At 41.9% G+C, this 21791-nt stretch overlaps 1 protein-coding gene across 5 annotated transcripts in view; it reads left to right on the forward strand.

The window, feature by feature from the left end:
* Positions 1–18270, forward strand: part of LOC130182768 (glutamate receptor 1-like) — a 63927-nt gene extending 45657 nt beyond the window's left edge. For 2 of the 5 annotated variants that reach the window (XM_056397909.1, XM_056397911.1), the window contains exons 14-18: positions 498–696; positions 817–1064; positions 6291–6405; positions 12107–12241; positions 14898–18270. In XM_056397909.1, coding sequence (XP_056253884.1) covers positions 498–696; positions 817–1064; positions 6291–6405; positions 12107–12241; positions 14898–15131 — 931 coding nt within the window. In that variant the 3' untranslated portion in view covers positions 15132–18270. The other 3 variants (XM_056397910.1, XR_008829749.1, XM_056397913.1) reach the window with 3 other exon arrangements.
* The last annotated feature ends 3521 nt before the right edge of the window (positions 18271–21791 follow it).

Raw genomic sequence — 21791 nt, forward strand, 5'->3', positions numbered from 1 at the left:
GCAACTAGCAATTCATTTTATTATCAATTAATCTGCTGACTATTTTATTGATAAACAAAATCAAGAGCTCAACATGGTGCCTTCAGAAAGCTTCTTTTCTATCAGGAGATAATTAAATAGAAAGTTGTGTATCGTCTGCATAGGTGTGATTTGTACTTATGTTTGCTGATGATAGAGCGAAGTGCGAGCATGTACGTACAGATACTATTACTTTTTAGATATGATGCGGATTGAAAAGACAGTTTTCTTGAACTTTATTAATATACTGAAATGCCTTTAGGTTAGAAACGCCATCTTGAGGTTTGCGACTGAACGTTTGCTGCTTCAGAAGAGTGACTACCTTCAAGCAATGTCCTGAAACCCAACTGATCCAGTGGAGCTGCTCATCAGCCTGCGTCAGCTCTGGGCAGCTTCATAACTGAGTCTGAACAAGACTGAGAAAGACTATCCTGGGTAAATAAAGCTTTTCTTCTCCCCTTCCTCCTTGTTCTCTCCAGGTCTCTCTCAGGGCGAATTGTCGGAGGAGTTTGGTGGTTTTTCACCCTCATCATCATCTCCTCCTATACAGCCAACCTGGCAGCCTTCCTCACTGTAGAGAGGATGGTCTCCCCCATAGAGAGCGCAGAGGACCTGGCCAAGCAGACGGAGATCGCCTACGGTACCCTGGACGGAGGCTCCACTAAAGAGTTCTTCAGGGTGAGGACACATTGCTCTTCTTGCTTTTATACATGTCAGTATTATTCCAAACTATAGTTCCCTTTCTCAAGAAGAGACAAACGGTGTCAAAACAACCTGACTGTCTTTCTCCATCTGCAGAGGTCGAAGATTGCCGTTTTTGAGAAGATGTGGTCATACATGCGGAGCGCAGACCCTTCGGTGTTCGTCAAGAACACCAACGAAGGTGTGTTGCGAGTCAGAAAGTCGAAGGGGAAGTACGCCTACCTGCTGGAGTCCTCCATGAACGAGTACATCGAGCAGAGGAAGCCCTGCGACACCATGAAAGTAGGAGGCAACCTGGACTCTAAAGGCTACGGAGTGGCCACGCCCAAAGGATCGCCCCTCAGGTACACTCTGAATCTCCAGACAGGGGTCGGTCAGTGTGGGGTCGATGTCGCTGTCCTGTTCTGTCTGTTTTTGTGGGAAAGTAGAGCAGTCAGAGCAGCCATGTGCATGTATAGATCCACATCACCTACACATGCACACATGTTGAGTTAGTAAACTGGGGTCTACTTTTTAAGAGACGTTATATCCCGTGGGTTTTTGTTTTCTTGTTTTTGAATCAAAGGTAAATGAATGGATTCAAATATTAACAGATTTATTATAGGAACCAAAATAAATATGTATTTTAATAATTTGATAAAATGAATATGTCAGTATCTAAACAAGGAGCGGAAGTGCAGAGGCCTGGACTCAAGTCATAGATTTGTTGACTTCAGACTTTAAAAGGATTTAAAGCTGCACTTTAACAAACAGTGACTCTTGACTGAAGGTGGACTTTGAGCCCTGAAGCTTCTCAGTTGGAGCATTTACACTGTTAACCTTTGAACTGTAACTCCAACAGTCACCTGGTCCGACCTCTGCAGAGCGTCAAGCGCTGCTTCAAACAGGAGGCTCTCTTAGACAGCTGATGTCTGGTGTCATTGATTGTTGGCATCACTAAATCCAGATTTTAGAGACAACGAGAAGCTTCGTGTATTTTCTTCTTACTCTCAAAAATCTGTTTTGAAATATAACCAACGTCCAAAAACTAACCTGACCCTCACGGAGCAGTCTTGGGTTTTAGGCTTGTTTACTGTCTGTGTATCTGTCTGTCAGTGTGTCCATCTGTCCAACTGTCAGTCTCTTAATCTGTCTCTCTGTCTGTCTTGTCTCTCTCTCTCTTTTGTTTGTCCTTGTCAGTATGTGTGTCCCTCTGTCTTGTTCCTGCCCTGTCGGCCTGTTTACCTGTCTGTTGTCATCTGTTATGCCTGTCTGACTGCCAACCTGCCTGTCTCTCTGCCTTACAATCACCAGAATACTGACAATGCTACTAACACTCTTACCCACCTACATTTCTATCTTCATATATATATATCTATCTATCTGTCGGTCAATCTATATCTATCTGAGTACTGCTGCTGTCAGGTAAAACCTCACATTAAAAACAAAAAAAACAAGACTTTATTTAATGGATAAACAGTTTGACTAATAGTTACTGATAATTTAATTAAATTACTACTGGACTGTGAAACGACTGAACTGTGCCTTTAACTGGACTGCTACCTTTGACACACCCAAAGCATTAATGAAACCACCTAGTAACGCCCTAGCAACCACCTGGAAACACCTTAGCAACCATCTAGCAACCACCTGGAAACACCCTAGCAACCACTGTGAGTCCTCTTTCCTATTCCATTAATCAGATTTATCGGTGACCCTTTGGAGGGCCCCGACCTCTAGGTTGGGAACCACTGGCCTAAATTAACTGTTTAGCTAAGTAGTTAAAAGCAGCTCCACCTGGAGCAGCTACAACTTGATTTACAATCTAATAACATGTTGGCAACCACCCAGCGACCACCGAGTAAAGCCTTACAGACACTTATCAACAAATTAGTCCAAGGTATTTTTTGTCAGGAAGAATACATCTATTTTTTGTAGTTTTTGTGTTATTTTGTTTTCAAGGTCAGAAGCAAAAGAAATGAATCTGTTCGACTGTTTAATTATGTTCAAGTCTGTTCATGTATAAATGTTACACTTGGTAGAAGATTTAATTGTTGGTTTAACAGTAATGAAGAAGATGATTTAATTATGTATAAATGTTACACTTGGTAGAAGATTTAATTGTTGGTTTAACAGTAATGAAGAAGATGATTTAATTATGTGCTTTTACATATTTATAAACCACTCAACATCCATTCAGTCCTGGGAAGATTCCTGGTTTTTTACCTGACAGCAGCATCTGAAAATAATTCCTTCCTGTTCTTTGTTCCAGACGTCAGTGGACTTTGTCCATGTTTTTATCAGATGTTCTGTGAGAGAACATCTTGTTCTCATTCTTTCTGCTTCACATCAGCATTTTACAGCCAACCCAGAGTCAAAGAGAGGAAATTAGTCCGAAAATGAGATTAGCACGTGCTGAATATAATAATTTGTATGTTATAAAATTATTTAATCCCTGGAGAGTGTGTGTGTGTGTGTGTGTGTGTGTGTGTGTGTGTGTGTGTGTGTGTGTGTGTGTGTGTGTGTGTGTGTGTGTGTGTGTGTGTGTGTGTGTGTGTTGGGCCTGACTACATCAGTCAGTGTTGCAGAGACAGAAAATTAGAGCCAAGCAAATTGATTTGCCGTTCCGCCCTCATAGTAAAATGGTTTTAGGTTTGGGTAAAGAAAATTAATAATTTCATGAACTGACAATTTGGGAGAAAAAGAAGCAGAGCTGTAGAAGTGACTCTCCTTGGATTTTCTGCTGTTTCCTTGTTCATATGCTCAGAGTTGCAGATGCATAAAAATAATTCACCATTTTTTAAAAGAGTTAAGGCGGCGTCAGCTTCTCTAATCAGTTGCCAAGCAACGCTGTTGTGTTAAACCACTTGAATGCTGAGCATATTTTCACTTTTACAGATCACAGATAGTGGCTCATGAGTTTGAACAGACTGTGCTCTCGGTCTCTGGGTTGACTGGGTCTCAGTACTAACGTTGACTACTTCCTTTCATCATTTCCACTGAGAAAACTCCCATTAACCAGCATCTGCTTCCCACTCATGTTGATGTCGTCAGACTTCTGACTGTGCTACTGTTCTAAGTGGATTATTTGGAGAGTATTGTTCCAAAATGACATCGTTACAATTCACATGTTTTCAGAGTATCCAATTGATTTATTGAACAAATAAATAGCAGTTTTTAAACATCAAAACGGTGACGATTTAGAATCAGTGTTAGAAAGGTAGACCAATACTGTGGGTCCAGGTGAGATATAAAGTTTTTAACAGGCTATTGATTGATAGCAAATGTCAGGTCAAGTCAGTTTTATTTCTATAATCTAATATGACAAATTCACCTCAATGGGTGAATTTAAATTCACAGTCTGTACAGCATACGACATCCTCTGTGCTTCAGTTCACACAAGGAAAAACTCTCCCATAAACCTGGAAGAAACATCAAGAAGAGTAAAAGCTTTTATAGCGCTGCTGCTGCTAAATCTGTGACCAGATTTAGATAATATTTCTCTAATTCAGTTGTGGATATCTGAGGAATACTACCAGTCTGAGCAAAGGTTTATTATGAAATTTATGTTTTAAGTGAGGAAACTTCTCAGTTTGACCACATGCCTCCATTTCTTAAATACAATAACAATGTTGTTCTTGATTCTAGTAGTTGGATTCACATGTTTTTAATTTGTGCACATTGTAACTGGATTCTTTTGTTCTCTCCCCATATTATTTTATTTGTGTATTCTATATTTTTCAATACATAATTCACTTTAGAACAAAACTCTTCTGTTGCCGTTGCTCTCATTGCATTAATTATTGTTACTGTCTCTTCAAACTGACGCACCACTGGCTGACTCATCACTGATCACTTTCATTGATTCCTGTTCCTTTGCTGCCACCATTAAAACTTCACCGCTTCCTCTCTGCCTATAGCTTTCATCATCACTGGTATGTAAAGGGGAACAACAGGCAACTTCTGCGTATTTGTGTATTTTGTAAGGAAATACAAGATGGTGGGAAATTGACACAAGCGTAAAAGATGTTTAGCCACCTGCTGCCCATCATTAATTCTAACCTTAACGTGTTATTTTTATATTCCACGTGGTATTTATGTCTAAACATTTGACTGTTGTTTCTCCTTTATTTATCAGGTAAGGAATGGAAATGAATGCAACTTGAGGTTTGCTGCACAGTAGTCAGCTGGAGGATTAATTTGCTGTTTTTCAACCCAGACCGTATTAAAGTGTTGTTTTCCTTCACTTGTATACTTTACAGACAGCTTCAGATATGATTACCTGACCTTTCTGCTGTAGCATAACTGGGCTCAACATAAGCCAATGGCGCAGTTGTTTCATCCATCCATCCATTTACAAGTCGTAGGCAAAAGGAGTAGCCTCAATGGTTTTGTCCCCAACAACTCCCAATCACCTCGGCCTGCTGGGTCTCAAATGTATGTTGTGTTGGGTATGTCCAAAGCCGAGGTCAATCAAACCTTCAGACCAACCTCGGTGCATGAGGTTGGTTCCAAAGCCAATACTGAAGTTGATGAAAGTCAGACTATTAACTTGATACCTGTGATCTTCATGCAATAGGTCTTCTCTCCCTGAGAAAGGTGACAATCCAAGAGCCAGTCATCCCACATCGTTAATGTCCAAATCTGTATTAAACCAACTCTTTAACTAATAGACATTGGACTCAGCCCGTAACGTTCCCCTTTTTGTTGTTGAGACAACAAAGAGATGGTTCCAAGATGATTTCCTGGCAGATTTCTTGATCACGGAAGATACCTGGGTCCATAGATGATCACCTGTAATTCCAGGATCTGACACTGGTAGCAAAGTTATGAGTGCTCTGCCTAAAATAACAGTATACCCCATGAATCATGCATTATTATTCTCATGGGGCAATTTTTTCTCTATATACATTCATGTGTTTTCTTTTTGGAGATCGGGAACCTTGCAGCTCACAGTCAGCCCGTGCCTTACATGTTCAACCATCAGAAAGATGCTCAAACCAGGATTTACTCCAATTACATCACTTTTGTTTCTTTAAGCTACAATCTGTTTGGACACAAGAATTGAAGCATGGTTCGTGACTGCTTTTGTGAGACTGATCCCATAGCTCATCAGTGCAAGGGCCTTATTACGACCCATAATTACATTTCATTGTTGGGCAACCTTTAGGGACCTTTGAGTGACAAAGCTATGTCGACGAAGGTGCTTTAACCTTAAGGGAAGTACTTATTTTAACCCAAACCCAGATCTTTTCCTAAACCTAACCATATAGTTTTTGTGCCTAACCCCAACCAAACCATTCAACCAACTTAAATAACAAACGTAAATGTCTATAACAGAATCCTTCAAAGTGAAGCTATGTAGCTGTTATATGCACAACTTTAAATGACAGAAAACAACATTTTAACAAGGTCTGGGTTGAAGAGCCGTGAAGCTGTCTTTCAATGTCCCATTATTTTCATGATTACACTAATAATAACATGCCTGTCATAACCAGATACATGTAATGATGTTGCTATCTTCACTATGGCGATCCTCTGCTCATTAACACCTAGTTCCCTTTTATCCCCTATTGTTACTATCCCCGTAGAAACCCTGTTAACTTGGCAGTGTTAAAACTGAACGAGCAGGGCCTGTTGGACAAATTGAAAAACAGATGGTGGTATGACAAGGGAGAGTGCGGCACCGGGGGAGGGGACTCCAAGGTCAGATCACCGTAACCCCAACGGGTAACGACAGGCAATGGTACACCGGGGTAACCGGCAACAACCCACAACTTGACTATCAAGCATTAAACACTCCGGATGACACCACTGAATCTAAACATATAACTTAATGTTTGGTGTCTTTTAAACTATTCAATCTTTGGCCTTAAAAATTTCTAGCTTTTTTCACCCTCTGATCCAGGGGGTATTTTACAACCACACTTGAACCAGTTTATTCTTTCAAAAACAAAAGAAGAATCACATCTAGAACTGAGCTCATCCAGTTTTGAACATTTCAGAATACAAAAACACTAATGCTAATCAGTCGTAAGTGACTTGATTTTCAGTCAATACAGAAGCTTTGGTAGTGGTTGCTAGGAGCAGTTAATGTTTTTCAACATTATCCAAGAAATATGCAGATTTTTAAAGTTCCTATTTTTGTAAGTTGACTCACAACTGCCTGCACAGCGGCATCAGTTTCTCCCAACCTTGCAGCCATTTTTCTGAAGCTATTCTTCATGGCTATAGCTTGATAGTAAGATAACTATGTAGGATGATGGCATTAGCAATCTTAATCCCACTTTCAAAGCTCTGATTGGTCGACTGTTTCTTAAAACAGGGGTAATGGCCATCAATAGACGCATCCCAAAACACAACACAAGAACTTCCAGATTCTATTTGAATCACTTAACAAATCTAAGATTGTGTCCTTCGGCTTTAAAGTTTGACAAGTTCGCTCATCAAACCCACTGGTTTACAAGAGCCGTATAATGTATTAATTTGACCTTTATTTGACAGTTAACAGTCTAGAGAGATACATGAATTGTGGACGTTGCTGTTATGTGGAATGCGCCCTAACCATTAATCTACCAGATATGGGACATTTATTTGTAATTTTTGAAAGATAAGAGTCATTTGTGAAAATTATTTTAAGCAGTGCTCTGAAAAAATGGGAGCCAGGCTAAATCTTGATACCAACAGAAGGCCAAAGAACTTCCTGATTCTGGTCCAGAAGCCGAGTTTAAAATAAACTAGGCTTATCCAGTTAGCTCACTCAGTAAAATACCCCTCCGGAGTCAGTTCTTTGTTAATGAACAGTGTTGACTCCATACCCTCCAAAAAGTTCAAATGCAGCAGCCCTTCAAACTACACAGTACAGTTGACATGATCTGTGATTTTGGGACAGCAGGTTGTATCTTCTTGAAGCAGCTTTGCTCAGTAAACCCAAAGATCCTGGAGTGTTTTCAGCTCTTGCCGGTTACCCAAAGTGATATAGTAATACACATCTCGCGCGTAGGGAGTCAGGCCAAACCAAGCTAGATGGAGTATTAACGCATATCACTTTGACGCTGACATTTTCCAAAACAGTTTTTATGTGTGATTGTGCCTGTTTTTTTGTTTGTTTTTGTTTTCCTTTCTATTGTTGTTGAGGTGTTCTCTGTAGCATACCACAGCATCTGTTACTGCTTATTCCACTATTGTTAAAGTCGTTGGTGCCACCGTTGCTGCCGCTGTTGCTGCTGTAGCCACCGCAGCCCTGTTGCTGTGGAGCTGAACAATAACATAAGATAACATGGAGGTGCATAATGTTATTTATGTTATTCCCACCCTACCCCCACCCCCCCTCCCTTCCTCCCATGGTTCTTTGAAGAATCCCAGTAAACCTAGCAGTACTGAAGCTCAATGAACAAGCCGTCTTAGACAAGTTGAAAAACAAGTGGTGGTATGACAAGGGGGAGTGTGGACACAAGGACTCCGGCAGAAAGGTCAGTTTTTGAGGTCGCTCAGGCCTGGTCCCAAGGTCATGTGTTGGTTTACCCCACCCCACCCCCTTTTTTCCCCATCAGACCCACACCCCGAAACCTTAAACCAAAGCCGGTACACTCTGAAAAGGAAGATGTTTTTGCAGATGTAAATTGTTTCTAAGTGTGGTAGAAATAGTAAAAGGGTTTTTTGGCACATTATTTGGTACTAATTGGAAATTTCTATTGTCCAATTCAGTTTGTCTTTTCTTTTTATGTGATTGTTTTAGATTCTAAACTTAGATAATTCCCCGAATAGAAAAAGTAGTTACTTGAATGTAACTCTGTTTCTATGAGTATATGCCTCAGTATTGATACAGACTGATTTCAGCTTCAAAGTCAGTTCAGAATATGGGACATAAATTAAGTTTGACCAAGTCTAGTCGAGTGTTTGATGACAGCATCGATATTGCTCTCATGTTCCTTAAATATAAGGTTACAGCTAGCAACTGGTTAGCTTAGCTTAGCATAAAGCTAGCCAAAGGTAATAATATCTGCCTGTAAAGCTCAGTTAATCAGAAAGCTATAGAGTTGTGGATAGAGCCAGGCTAGCTGTTTCAACGTATTGCCAGTATTTATGCTAAGCTAGGCTAACAGGCAGCTGGCTGTAGCTCAGTTTTTCCGGATGGACAAGAGTGGTGTCAATCTGTTAATCTAACTCTTGGGAAGACGGTGAATAAAACTATTCCTTTCAAAATGAGATGTACGACGTCAAACTTGCACAAACTCTGCCTTTGTGTTTACAGTCAGAGAATTATTTTTGGTTTCCTGAAAAACTTTTTGTTTTCAGAGTGTAACGCTGCTGCTCAACTGACCCTTCTGAAGAGCTGGAGGATGAATCAGTCAAAACTTGATCTCGTTTTCTGATGGCGAGTGAAAACCCAATGACTCCAATTTGTACTTAACGCTTATATTCTGAGTTTATTTTTTTTTATAAACTTAGTTTCCACAAAACTTTATGCAAATTGATGAGAAAATGAGCCGGGCTTTAGCCGACGTTTTGGAGATAAGGGGTTTTCATGGCTCCAGATCAGTAGAAATCCATCAGATTTCTTCAGAGGCTTTTCTCTGCTCAGCCTTCCTTCTGTTCTCCAGAAAATCCTGCGGTCAGCACAGTTCACTGGAAGCAGCTGCAGACAGAGTGACGGACGGACGAGCGACTCTGCTGGAAAAATGTGACTTTTTACATCACTTTACTTTTAATCGCAAATCCCGGCTGCCTGTGGGTGCTACATTTACATTTATATTTTTAGTCCGTCCTGGTGGTTGTGCAGTGTCCTGGAGTTTTGAGAAGGACTCGTTTTCAGGCTCATTTTCTGCCTTTCTCCAGAGAGAAGGAGCTATTCTGCGTCAACGTGACAAATCTGGCCTGGAGGAGAAGCTCCAGACTAAAAGCCAGATTTTTTTTTTTTTCTTCTTCTTTTTTTTTTTCTTCTTCTTCTTTTTTTTTTTTTTAAACATACACGTCAGATGTAAAAAGTCAGATTTTTGAAACTGCAAATATATTTTCCTGTCTCTCTCTCTCTCTCTCTTTCTATCACTCTGTCTCTCTCCCTTCCTCTCTCTCTGTTTATGGCTGCTAACCAAAAGAAATTGAAGCCACTGACCACAGCTTTACCCCCCTCCCTTTACTTCCCTTCCCACACACACTCGAACACACAAACGCTGATGTTTTTGTCTCCAATCTGTCATGTACCTCCTGTTTCCTCTGAGCTCGCTGTGTAACAGACCGTGACTAACGAACGGGGGGAAACGTTCATCAGTCTGTCGTCGGTGAGGAGAGAGAGAGAAAGAGAGGCGATCTTAACGTCAGACTGAAACGGCAGTGATGTGACATTACAACATAAGTGATCACTGAGAGACAGACGACCCCACAGAGACACCAGGACATTTCCACACTGATGCAAAATCATTTCCGAAACGCACCTTCGTCTACCTGATTTATTCCATTCACTCAAAGCAGACATGAAATGAAAACATTATCTTGTCTTGTTTCAGCTCTACTGTACAGATTTAAAGAATTTCTGCTTTGATGTTTTTGGGGGGAAAATGGACGTACGGTCGCCTCCAACCTCAGAATTCACTGTAAACTATAGACAAGCCTATAATATCAGAACTCCAATAAAAACTTGACAGGCTCTAAATTAGCTCTGAGGACATTATTATAATATCCCTGCTCTTTTCCACAGCAGCTATTTGTTTCTTTATAGATCGTTATGCTGCTGCAGGTGTTAATGTTCCCTTTCTCTAATTATCCTTTATCCGTCTCTTGGGACCAGGAACGTTAATGTTGAGTTTGGGCAGATTTCAGATTGAGTGCTACATGTTAGTCCTGCAGAGACCAGTTACTTATGTGCATTAAAAGCCCTGACTGATCCTCATCATCAGTCGAAACGGGCTTGATCTTCCACTTGACAGCAATGTGGGGAAGCAAACTTTCTATTTGTTATCAGAAACAGTGGACAGGTAAAAGAAAACAGGGTTTTATGGGTAAAAGAGACAATGTTCACATTTAATATCCTCAAATTTTGAGTTATAAAACACATTAACAACCAGACATATTCCTCATATGTTTTCAGTCTGACGTTTAAGCATCTTTAAGTTTTCTCAGAAGCTGATTGGCTGAGGTTACCATGACAGTTTGGAGAGGAAAGCCCACTGATAGGCTGTCCCCAACCTCACAGCGCTTCCTGTTGAGGAAAAGGCCTCGTTCACTATGAGCGCTGTTTCCTCCTGTTCGATTTTTTTTTTTGTTTGTTTCCTAACAGGTTGCATGCTATTGGATGAGAAAGCTAAGTCATGCCACGCCCACCAAAACCAAAAAGTGATGCATGTGACGGACGAACACACAAACACTGAAACAGGAGCTCAACAGCCAATTAAAGTCCCATTGTCTTTAGTGTTTAAGAAAACTTTTCTCTGAGTTGAGAAGACAGAAGTGATATTGTACAGATATCACTCCGTTTGTTTTAATACTCAATAAAACTGTGGTGTAGAAACTGAAAGTAGAACTAAGTAGATTAAGTTAATAAGATTAAGAAGAACAGTGTTGTCTGTAGAGATGAGTTTTTATTTTATTTTCCCTCATTCTGTTTGAGTTTCTTTGCATGAAGCTGCATGTGACATTTAAATACAGATTTTCAAAGGCTGTGATTTGAGGCAACGGAGACGAGGGATGAAAATTAAAGAGCTTCTTCACCAATTTAGTGCTTCACTTCCATAAAGTTTATTAAAGACAGATTAATAGAAGAATATTCAAAGATATCCAGAGTTTTGATCTGCAGGATACTACATTTCCCACAGTGCAACTGGATAGCATCTGCAACGGGAGAAGCTGCTGGTTCTGGAAGTTTTTTTTCCCAGTTCTGTATTTACAATAAGCACCATTGGTACAGAGCAGTAATTCAAAATACTTTGTTTTTGATTTAATGAAAAACACGTCGCCATATTTGCTCAATTCACCCAGGATTGGTGAGCTAATTGATTTTAAGGTCAGTGATTGGACGTTTCTAGCTGAAATGCACCTTGGGAGTTGTAGTAAACTTCTCTCTTGTAGTTATTTTGTCCACATGTTTGTACATTTGATATTTTATAAAGCACCTGTTCATATTTGTACTGTAGCATCGTCTATGGAGAAAAATGAACAGGACTTTTACTTCCAGGACCGGGAGTTTTCACGGGCCGAGTAAAAAGCCCCGTGATGAATAAATTGATCTTGATGTTGCCCCTGTGTCACAGCCTCTGAAAGCTGACAGTGTCTTAGTGAGAAGGATGTTTGTTTTTATGTTAGCGTTGGAGACCGGTTTAGCTTCAGACGATACAGAATTCAAACTGTAGCAATGTGACGACTGTCTGCGCCGCGATTGGTTGCCCCTGACCCCGCCTCTCTGTGCTGATAGGACAAGACGAGCGCGCTCAGTCTGAGCAACGTGGCGGGAGTGTTTTATATTCTGATTGGCGGGCTTGGGCTGGCCATGCTCGTGGCTCTGGTCGAGTTCTGCTACAAGTCCCGGATCGAGTCGAGAAGGATGAAGGTGAGTCCAGTTTGTTAGCTGTCCTAAGACCTGGTCCAGAGGTTCTGTTTTATTTTATTTTCCTTCTGTTTAACGGGTTTGACAAGGTGATTCTTTTTGGTCAAACTGCTGTTGAAGAGTTCTGTTGACGAGGCCGAAATTATTGGTCTTCTGCAAACACATAGTTATTATCCATCTTGAGCTAATTAAACTAGCCTAACTTTTAACCACAGACGTCACTCGATCATGATTGGACCAAAAATAGTCACGTGATGGAAGTTGGAATACAAGTGAAAAAGGTATAATGTGTAATGATTACAAAATATACAGCTTGGTCGAACTTTAAATGAAATAAATTTTAGTGATTTACATGTTATAGGGTTAATTGTGATGGGTTCAGTATCGTAAAGCCGGTGAACTGGTAACCACAAGAGAAGGCAGTTCATCCTGAGGGGAACATGAACGTCTGAACCGAATGTCATGAAAATCCATCTAATCACACTTGAGATATTTCAGTCAAAACCATAACATGAACTTCGTGGTGGCGCTGGAGGGAGAAGTCACGTGACAATGAAAGTCAGAAGGGTTCATCCTCTGGAGAACATGAAGGTCGCAGTGGTCCATCAAATAGTTGTGGAGAAGTTTGAGTCTGGAACAAAGTGGTGGAATAAAAATGTGATCAGAGATTGGTGAGCTGCTCTGATTAATTACCACAAAGCAAACAAACGATCGGTCGAGACGTCAATTGTCTCTTTATCAATCGGTGCCTGGATGATTGTTTAGATAATGATCACTCATTATTCATCTGTGGTCTTTATCAGAGGTGTCGTTTGATTCACTGTGGGAAACCTCCATGTAATTTACTCTTTACTTCCTCTTTAACCTCAGTAAATAAAGACATTTTCAACTGGAGTTTCTTTCACTCACTAAACCTGGACACGAGTCGAGTTTATCTTCTGCTCGGATGTAAATGTTTTCATTAGACCGGAGAAGCGTTCATGGTTTCCGTCTTTCAGAACCGTGTCCATCGGGACCGTTGTCTTCGCGGCGTCTCTGGTGTTAAAGTGGTTCTTGATCGAGCAGATTAACAGCAGCCACAGGGCGGGAGCATCAACATCACTGCCCTGTGAAAGTGCTTCAGCTGAATTCTTTATCTGACACTCTGCTCTCGAGCTGCTCTTTATCGCCGGCGTCTGTATGTGATGAAACTGCAGTCGCCTCATTACGGACTGGGGTGGTTTTACACTGAGTCTTTGATGGGCTTCTCAAAAGGAACAAACAAGTCATTAGAGCCATTTTCTCCACAGCAGAGGCAACAGTCTGTTACCCTCCTCTCTGCTGGACTTTTGTTATTCTCTTCACATGTGTGTGTGAGCACAAAGCGAGGACTTGAAAACCCTCCGCTGAAGGCGGCGGTGACACAACGTGTGTGGAGGATTTCATCAGTCGGAGCAGATGGAGGAGCGTGCGGAGCAGGGTTACACTGCGGTTACCTGCTGCAGAGGTAGATGTATTCACACGGAGCAGCACTGCAGCACAGAGGGCGAGGAATCAATACAGCTACATACCTGCACACATCCTCCTCTGACACATCCACACCTGGGACAGAGACACTGCAATTTGTTCTCCTGTAACACCGTCAGGATTTCAGACAACCTTTTATCACTTTATCGCTTCCTGACATTTCACTTATTACAGCACAAGCGAACATGTAGCGACACAGTGGAAGAGGCTTGAGGTGGAGTGTCTATGTCCAGGCCAACAGCTCTGAGGCTGCGTGGTAAAATACTCATGGTGATGCTGACATGCTGATGTTCAGCAGGTATAATGTCACATTCACCCATTTAATCTGAGGGTGCTACCATGCTAACATACTAATTAGCACCAAATTCAAAATGTTTGGAGTCTAGCAGGTATTTTGGTCATGAACCGAAATATTGGACAAATAGAAACTTGAAAGAAATGAAACAAAGAAATGATGCGGTGTCCACCAAAGTGGTCAGGGTTTATCCTCTAACCTCATGGTGGCGCTGCAGTGTGGCCGCTCCCGTCCAGACTGAGATATCTCAACAACTATTGGACGAAATACCATAAAATGTTGTACAGACATTCATGATCCCCAGAGGATGAATCCCGCTCACTCTGCCGATCCTATGACTTTTCATCCAGCGCCATCGTCAGGTCAGAGTTGGAATTTGTTCAATTCTTTTTATGAGTAAAAATAATGACTTTCCCATCAGCCTCAGCTGGACTTTGAGTTAGCATGCTAACATGCTAAACTGGGGTGAACACATTAAACATTATAAGCTGAACACACAGACATGTTGCACATATTTTTTGATTCAATGCGATTTACACCTCCAGAGGAAGTCCTTATCTCTGCTCCTTCTACCTGCAGAACTTTACTCTGTACCTTCACTGCAAACAGGAAGTGCTGATAACTAATAGGGACAGTTTGACAAAATGTAAACAAGTACTGGGCTCAAGTTGACAGTCCACAATTACTTTCTAATTTAAAAATAAATAAATAATCGACGTGTTTTTATTTTCTTAATCACTTTTTTCCGTGTGAGATGATTTGATTGTTAAAAGACAAACATGATGCTTGATTTTGACCCTGATTCATTAACGTCACTGTGTTCGTCAGCGTAAATTTTCCCCTCTCTCTGTCTTGCAGGAGCTTATTGATGCCGCCATGATGAGCACCAGCCTTGGCGGGATGGGAGGAGGAGGAGGAGGCAGTGGCGGCGGCATGGCGGCGGTGGGCGGTTTAGGAGGAGGAGGCGGAGCGTCGGGACTCGGAGGCGAGAATGGACGCGTGGTGGCGCACGACTTCCCAAAAGCCGGAGCTCAGGGTTTACCCTGCATGAGCAAGGCAGCCGGCCTGGGACTGTCCTCCACAGGCATGTGATCCAAACCGAGAGTCCTGATTGGACAGAACGCTCCTGTCTGTCTGTCTGTCTGTCTGTCTGTCTGTCGCTGAGGAAGGGAAGGAGAGAAATGGATGGAGGGAGGAAAGATGAGAGAATAAGAAAAGAGAAGGTAGAGATCAAGGAAGGAGGAGATGGAGGAGGGAGGGAGAATGGATGAAGGAGAAAGAAAGGAGGATAAAGGGAGAAGGATTGATGGAGAAAAGGTGGAGGGGGTAGGAAGAAAAAGGGAGGAGGAAAGATGAGAGAATAAGAAGTGGGAGGTAGAGAAAGAATAAAGAACAGATCAAGGAATGAGAGGAGAGAAGAAAGAAGAGGAGGAAGGAGAGGTGGATAAAGAAAGAAAGAAATAGAACGGAGGTGGGAGAAGAAAGGAGGTGAGGGAGGAAGGAGGGGTGGATCAGAGAGTGAAGGAGAGAAAAACATGAGAGGAGGTAAAGAAAGGAGGAGAGGAGATCTCAGGAAGGAGAGAAGAAGAAGGAAAGGTGAGACAGAAAGCGATAGAAGGAAGGAGGAGAAAAAGAAAGAAGGAAGGATGTGAGGGTAGGAAAGAAAGGAGGGAACAATAAGAAAGACGTGAAGGAGAAAAGATGAAAACGCCCGACAGGCCGACAGACGGAGGAGTGTTCACGTTCACCCCGAACGGACTGAATACAACAGAACTCTGATGAACAGAGAGCACCTGAACGCAACACCTGAGCTGAACTGGGACTGAGCTCCTGCGAGACGAGCACCTGGGCTTAACGAACTTTTTCTACGAGCGCTGTCTTAAACGAAACTCCTCCTCTGCAATAACAGAACCTGAGGAGGAAACAGAGGGGGGGCGGGCAGGGGGGAGTTTTTTTAACTTTTAAAGACTGAATTCATGCACCCTCCTCTTCCTCTTTCTTTCTTCATCCTCCCCTTCACTCCTCCTCCTCCTCTTCCTCCTGTTCAGCAGTAACACAGAGAGTTTCGTCACGTTCGCACAAAAAGCCACTTTCATATCGGAGAGTTTGAGCATGTCGACGTTTTAAACCTTTTTACTCTGAGACACAAACGAACACTTGAGCTGACGATCAGCTGACGATCAGCTGAGGGACAAACGCACGAGTCACATGATTCATTTTGGCACTAAATCCTTTTTCTTTCCTTTTTTTGCCATTGAAAGTAGATTTAATGGCGAATCTACGCTGACGAGATGTTGACGTTAGATCAACAAATAAAAATAAAAAAATGGCCGCCACAGTCTCACAGAGTCCGAGGCGACGTCTTGATCAACTTTTCAAACCCATAAAAAAAAAAAAAAACGAGAAGCAGGAGTTTTCATTTTCTGTCGATCAGCTAATCAATTAATCAACTTGATTTTAACTTCAGCTGTAGAGAAAGTTTTGGTAACTCTTTAAAAAACCAGCCGGCGACTCACAGTGTGATTGTGTATCAATCAGTCATCAATAAGATCCTGACTGCAACAGGAAGAAAAGAAACATGGAGGTTTGTTTTAGAATAAAGGAAAAGTAAATGTTTTTTATGGTTTAATGGATTTCACAGCTGCGATACTCCACCACAGATCTGAGGGAGGGGGCTTTAAGTAAAGGGGGTGTACATCTATAATAATGTTAATTATTAACGGAGCGCTGAGCTCGCTGTTCTGTGGTCAAAGATGACGCATTACGAGCGGCGCCGATGGTGTGAAATGAAACACCATTCATGCTTGTTTTCATCTTCTGGTTTGAACCAGAACAAGATCATCAGTCTTAGTGATATTCTCATCAGTGATAACTGTTTTCCCTCCAGAAACAGGAGAATGATAATAACAGTAAGAAGATCATTGAGCAAAGAAACACAAGTTTTATTTGGGTTTTAACTTTTAAGTCCCTCTAAACTTCTGTTTATCCGGTTGGAAAGCGGCGTTGGCAGCAGTGAAACCGGAGATCTGTGTTGCCAGATCTGCCCAGAGTTTGAGACACAGTTTCAAATAAAGTAAATTTTTCTCCTGATTTTGTCTGAAAAATGACATTTCCCCCGCTGAGGTTCACCGCTCCCACGGGAGTGAACGGACTCTGACCTGCTGCTGGTCTTCTGAAGGGGGCGGGGAGGAGGGGAAACCATGTGACACGGATACAGGAAGCGATTTGTGAAGTGTCTTTTCTCGACCGCCTCTGCGACAGTGTGAAGGTTCTGTTCCTTAAAAATGTTCATCAGGTAACGTTCCCCGACAGAAACACAATGTCCAGTAAACAAACAACATAAAATACATCTTGCAGAGTTCTGCAGAATATTATAATTCCCAGTATTAAACCGACCAAACGAAAACACTTTTCCTCCGAGATGTCCAAGTGTTTCTCCCTCGTTCTCTCCCACTGACTCTACGTTAAATATTTGATCGGTTCACGACTCATTCACACTGTAACTCACCGGCTGTCGTTTATAAAATCATGTGTCACATGTCGGAGGGAAAACTTGCTGCAAATAAATAAAACACAAGCAAACTGAGAAACAAAGTCTTCACCTCTTTGACGACACATCCAGCAAAAATAAAAAACTGATGCTGCAAACACACAAGATTTCACCGTTTCCCTGGAAACGTCACGAGGTTCTGTTCGACTTTGTTTTGGTTCCTTTGTGTGTTAAAGATGTTTGTTTGTTTGTTTTCTTCAGTTGCAGGAAATTAAACACTAAACGTCACCGTGACTAAACACAACTCATGTTGCCATGTTGGTTCATTTCCAGGAACAGACACGATGAGGGTGAATATTCCTTTAAACTGGAGGCGTTTACAGATCCGGTTTAAAATATCCTCAGAAACGACAGCGTTTACGTCCCCCGGCCGTGCTGACCAATCAGCTGCTTGCGTCGAGGCCGGTCACGTGTTTCTGCGTCTCTCTCCTGTATTTTCTCCTCAGTGTTTTTCCGGGGGGTCGGTCACGTGACGAGGCGGCAGCACGGCAGAACTTTTTATACTCTGAAACCGAACAAATATCAGGAATCAACACGTCCACATTTGTATGATATGAATGAAACATGTGCCGAGCTACACCTGTAAATAATGTTCTTTTTAATTGATTTATGAGTTTATAATCTTTTGAGTTTGTTGATTACATTCAGATCAGTAACTATTTAATAAAAACTCTTACATTATCTCGACTTCTGTAGTTCTTTCTGTTTCATGTTGTAATACGTCCGATGAGAAAAGCTACGTCGTCAGGGCCGACGAGGCTGCAGTGAGTTACTAAACTGATTTCAGGTAAACACACTCAGAGAAACCAAATCCTGCAAGGTTTGGATGGTGGGTCCAGGTGGGCGGGGCTTGGTGACTGCTTTGTTGTGACATCACAAAGTTCCAGAAGTCCTGACGGCTGGTTTTAAGGCTCAGTTTCTGAATACAGGCTGTGTGCATTTCTCTGTGGACTGAGGCTTTGATACTTTCACAGTATTAATATAGAAGCTAGAGCTGATCTATAATCACACTACACATGGACACACACCTTTACACTGGAGGAGCTTTAAAACATTAACTTCTTTTTTCAGTAGCCTCATTTTCCCTGTTTTTAAATGACAAAACTGGATCAAAGCTCACCTGAAGTTCTCAGCATCAGCGAGTTCACAGCGTTTGAAGACAAACTATTTTTGTCTGGCGTGACTGTATCCCACCGTGTGCACCTTTCAGAGGGAGAGACTCTAATTTGGTTTTTAGAAACATGAACATTAGTTTACTTTTAATGCTCATAATGGAACATTTCAATATTGCAGATAAAACCCTCCCCATGTGGGAGTCCAGGGTCATAAAATGATATTAGGGCCTTACAGATAAAACATGTATTAGTTGGAATGATTTCCAGCCCTTGTCTCTAAACCATTCTTCTAACTGCAGCGTTAAAATCTTTTGTATATTTTCCTTATTCATCGCTTTGTGAAACATGATATAATTTGTTGATGCTTTAAACTCTTTATCTGGATCCTGCTCATGTTAAAACTCTGTAGGTCAGTACACGTCTGTCGGCTGAGTCTCTCCTGTTTAATTATCTACTGATGAACCTTTTCGGGCTCAGGACAGCAGACTGAGACTGTGAAACTCTACGTCTCGTTACAGACGTCAACCTCTGAGAGAAAAGTTTTGAACGCCGCTAAAACGACTGAGTACAAAAACATGAAATGAGACGGCAGGAGTCGTTCTGATGAGCAGCATTCCCCAAACATCCACTTTAGAGACGATCGACAGGGAAATCTGAGCTGAGCCGAGAAACTGTGACGGATCAGAGAAAACCTCACTCGGCGATTGAAATGATAATGTGACAGACTGGATCCGCTGTCACCTCACTGACGCTGCCGAGGAAAACCACCCTGCAGGAAGCACGACGCATCAACACCATCAATACACCTGAGGTGGAAAATCTGAAAGTTGTTTTGTGAGATTGGATGACAGCAGCGCTGCTCCTCAGGAAACCGAAGTCCGTCAAGGCGAGAGACGAGTTTTGTTTCATGCGTTGAGGAAAAACAACTGGTTTTACTGTTGGTTTGATTCATGACAAAAAGCCTTTTGACAGCTGCGAGCCAGACGACGTACAGTTGAGAAACACGAATCACATGACCATTCACGTCCACTGGGCCGGCGTAAACAGGAAGCAGTTTGTTTGCTTAGTTGCGGAAAATACGAAGAACCAGGAACGGCAGAGGCGAAAAGTAACACCAGAGATTTCTCAGCTTGAACCAACGACCAGGTGGACCAGGTTTTCGTCCAGGAAAAGGTCACGTGATTGCAGTGTGACGAATCAGGAAAGGATACGGTGGGACTGATAAGACCCAATCAGGAGGTGAAGGTGTGTGACAGAAGTGGTCGAAGCAGCCGGGTGACTTCAGACGTTGGTGAGTCGACACATTTACAGAACAAACTCATTTGTTTAGAAGCAGAATGAAAACCTCTCTCACTTCGTTAAGGTCTCACTGAACTGTGAGTGAATCCTGAAGAGGCTGATTTGCATTTCAATGGTTGAAATGTTTCTTCAGTTTGTGGGAACATTGTGAAAATGAGGCAGCAGCAGATTTTGTGTAAAATGTACAAGGTTACAGACGAACCGGAGGCTCTGCAGAGAATATCAGGCTTTTTCTTAAAATCATGTTTCACACCAGAAAGTTCAATAAGATGAACTTGGCCTCTGGATCTCTGGTTCTCCTCCAGAGGCTCTTCACCTTTTCATTATTTTTAGTCTTCTCCTTTATCGATCCATCTCTTGTTGCAATGTATTAATTTCTCTCTCTGCAACTTTTCCGTCTTTTCTTTCTCTTTCCTGTACAAACACTCTTTGTGTTTATTGTTCTGAAACCGCCGTCTTTCTCCACCTCGCTCTCTCTCTCTCTCTTTCTTGATTGGGTGTTTTCATCCTGGTTTCTCTCCATTAGCTTCTGCTCTTTTCTGCGCTCCCGGGACCTTTCATTGAATGGTTTGGTGTCCTGAGGGGGGACATCATATCACGTAACACCTCATTACTCTCCCGGCTGTGAGGGAGTACGGAGACAGACGGGGCCGAAACAAAGCCGACAATTAGCCCCAGAAAGGCCCTGATTAGGAGTTTGTGGCCCATTACCTTCTGCTGCTTGTCCTCGTGGAAACTTTTATAAGAGTGAGGAGGAGGAAGAGGAGGAGGAAGACTGGGTCCCTGAGGGGCTGCAAGCAAAACACCAGACCTTCACTGTAAAGAAATACACAGAAGTGTGAAATAAAACAAGTGAAATGAGCTTCTTTCACTTTAAGGAACTTTAGTTTGTTAAAAGGAACAAAAGTATCCAGTCATTGATTTATGACTCTGATTCATGTGCAAACTATCAGCTCGTCTTAGAATCTGTTTCTAACATATATTTTAAAAACTGTAAAACTCGTCATCGTCTTCAGACCCTGTGATTCACCGTTTGACCCTGATAACAAAGAGAGACTGCAGCTAAAGAACAGACCAAACAAATATACCATCCTCATCTAAGGTTAAAGTTAGGGAAACATTGTGGTTATGATAAAGCTTTGTTGACGTATGGGTAAGGTTAAGGAACACATAAACGAAAGACAAAGACTGAGCTGTGATTCCAGAGAGAAAGTTAGGAAACAAACTAAAGTTATTTTTTCAGGCTTTTGCCTTTATCACACTCACACTGAGAGAGAAAGAAACACACTTTACCAAGTGAGATTCCATGGCACACAAAAATCTCATAATATAAGTCATCAAAAATGTCAGTATAACAAGTCATGAAAACGTCAAGGTAGATCTCAACGAGCTAATCACACTGTCCCTGTCATATTTTACATTTTTTTCTCCTCCTGCTGTCAGCTGTCGTTTCAGTGCGTTTGCTGCAACCCTCCTCCACTTCATCCACCTCCAGTGTTCATATCCAGTCGAGCCGAGCTCATCATCACTCCTCATCACATCCAGATCTCCAGCTTCTCTTCTTCCTATCTACAGGACCACAACCAGTGTCTGGACCCTGGGGGGGTGGATTTTCTATATTTCGCACAGCCTCACGCCCTTTTTCATGAATGATGATATCAGGATGGAGGTTTATAACCAAAGACTCTCATATTTCTCTATTTTCCTCTCTTGTTTTATACATGGCAATAAAAGTTTATTTGTTCACACAAATGAGTCTCCCCTGATTGAAGTATATTAAGTTATCTA

This window comes from Seriola aureovittata, chromosome 15 (genome assembly GCF_021018895.1).
Source record: "Seriola aureovittata isolate HTS-2021-v1 ecotype China chromosome 15, ASM2101889v1, whole genome shotgun sequence".
In the NCBI taxonomy this organism is placed as follows: Eukaryota; Metazoa; Chordata; class Actinopteri; order Carangiformes; family Carangidae; genus Seriola; species Seriola aureovittata.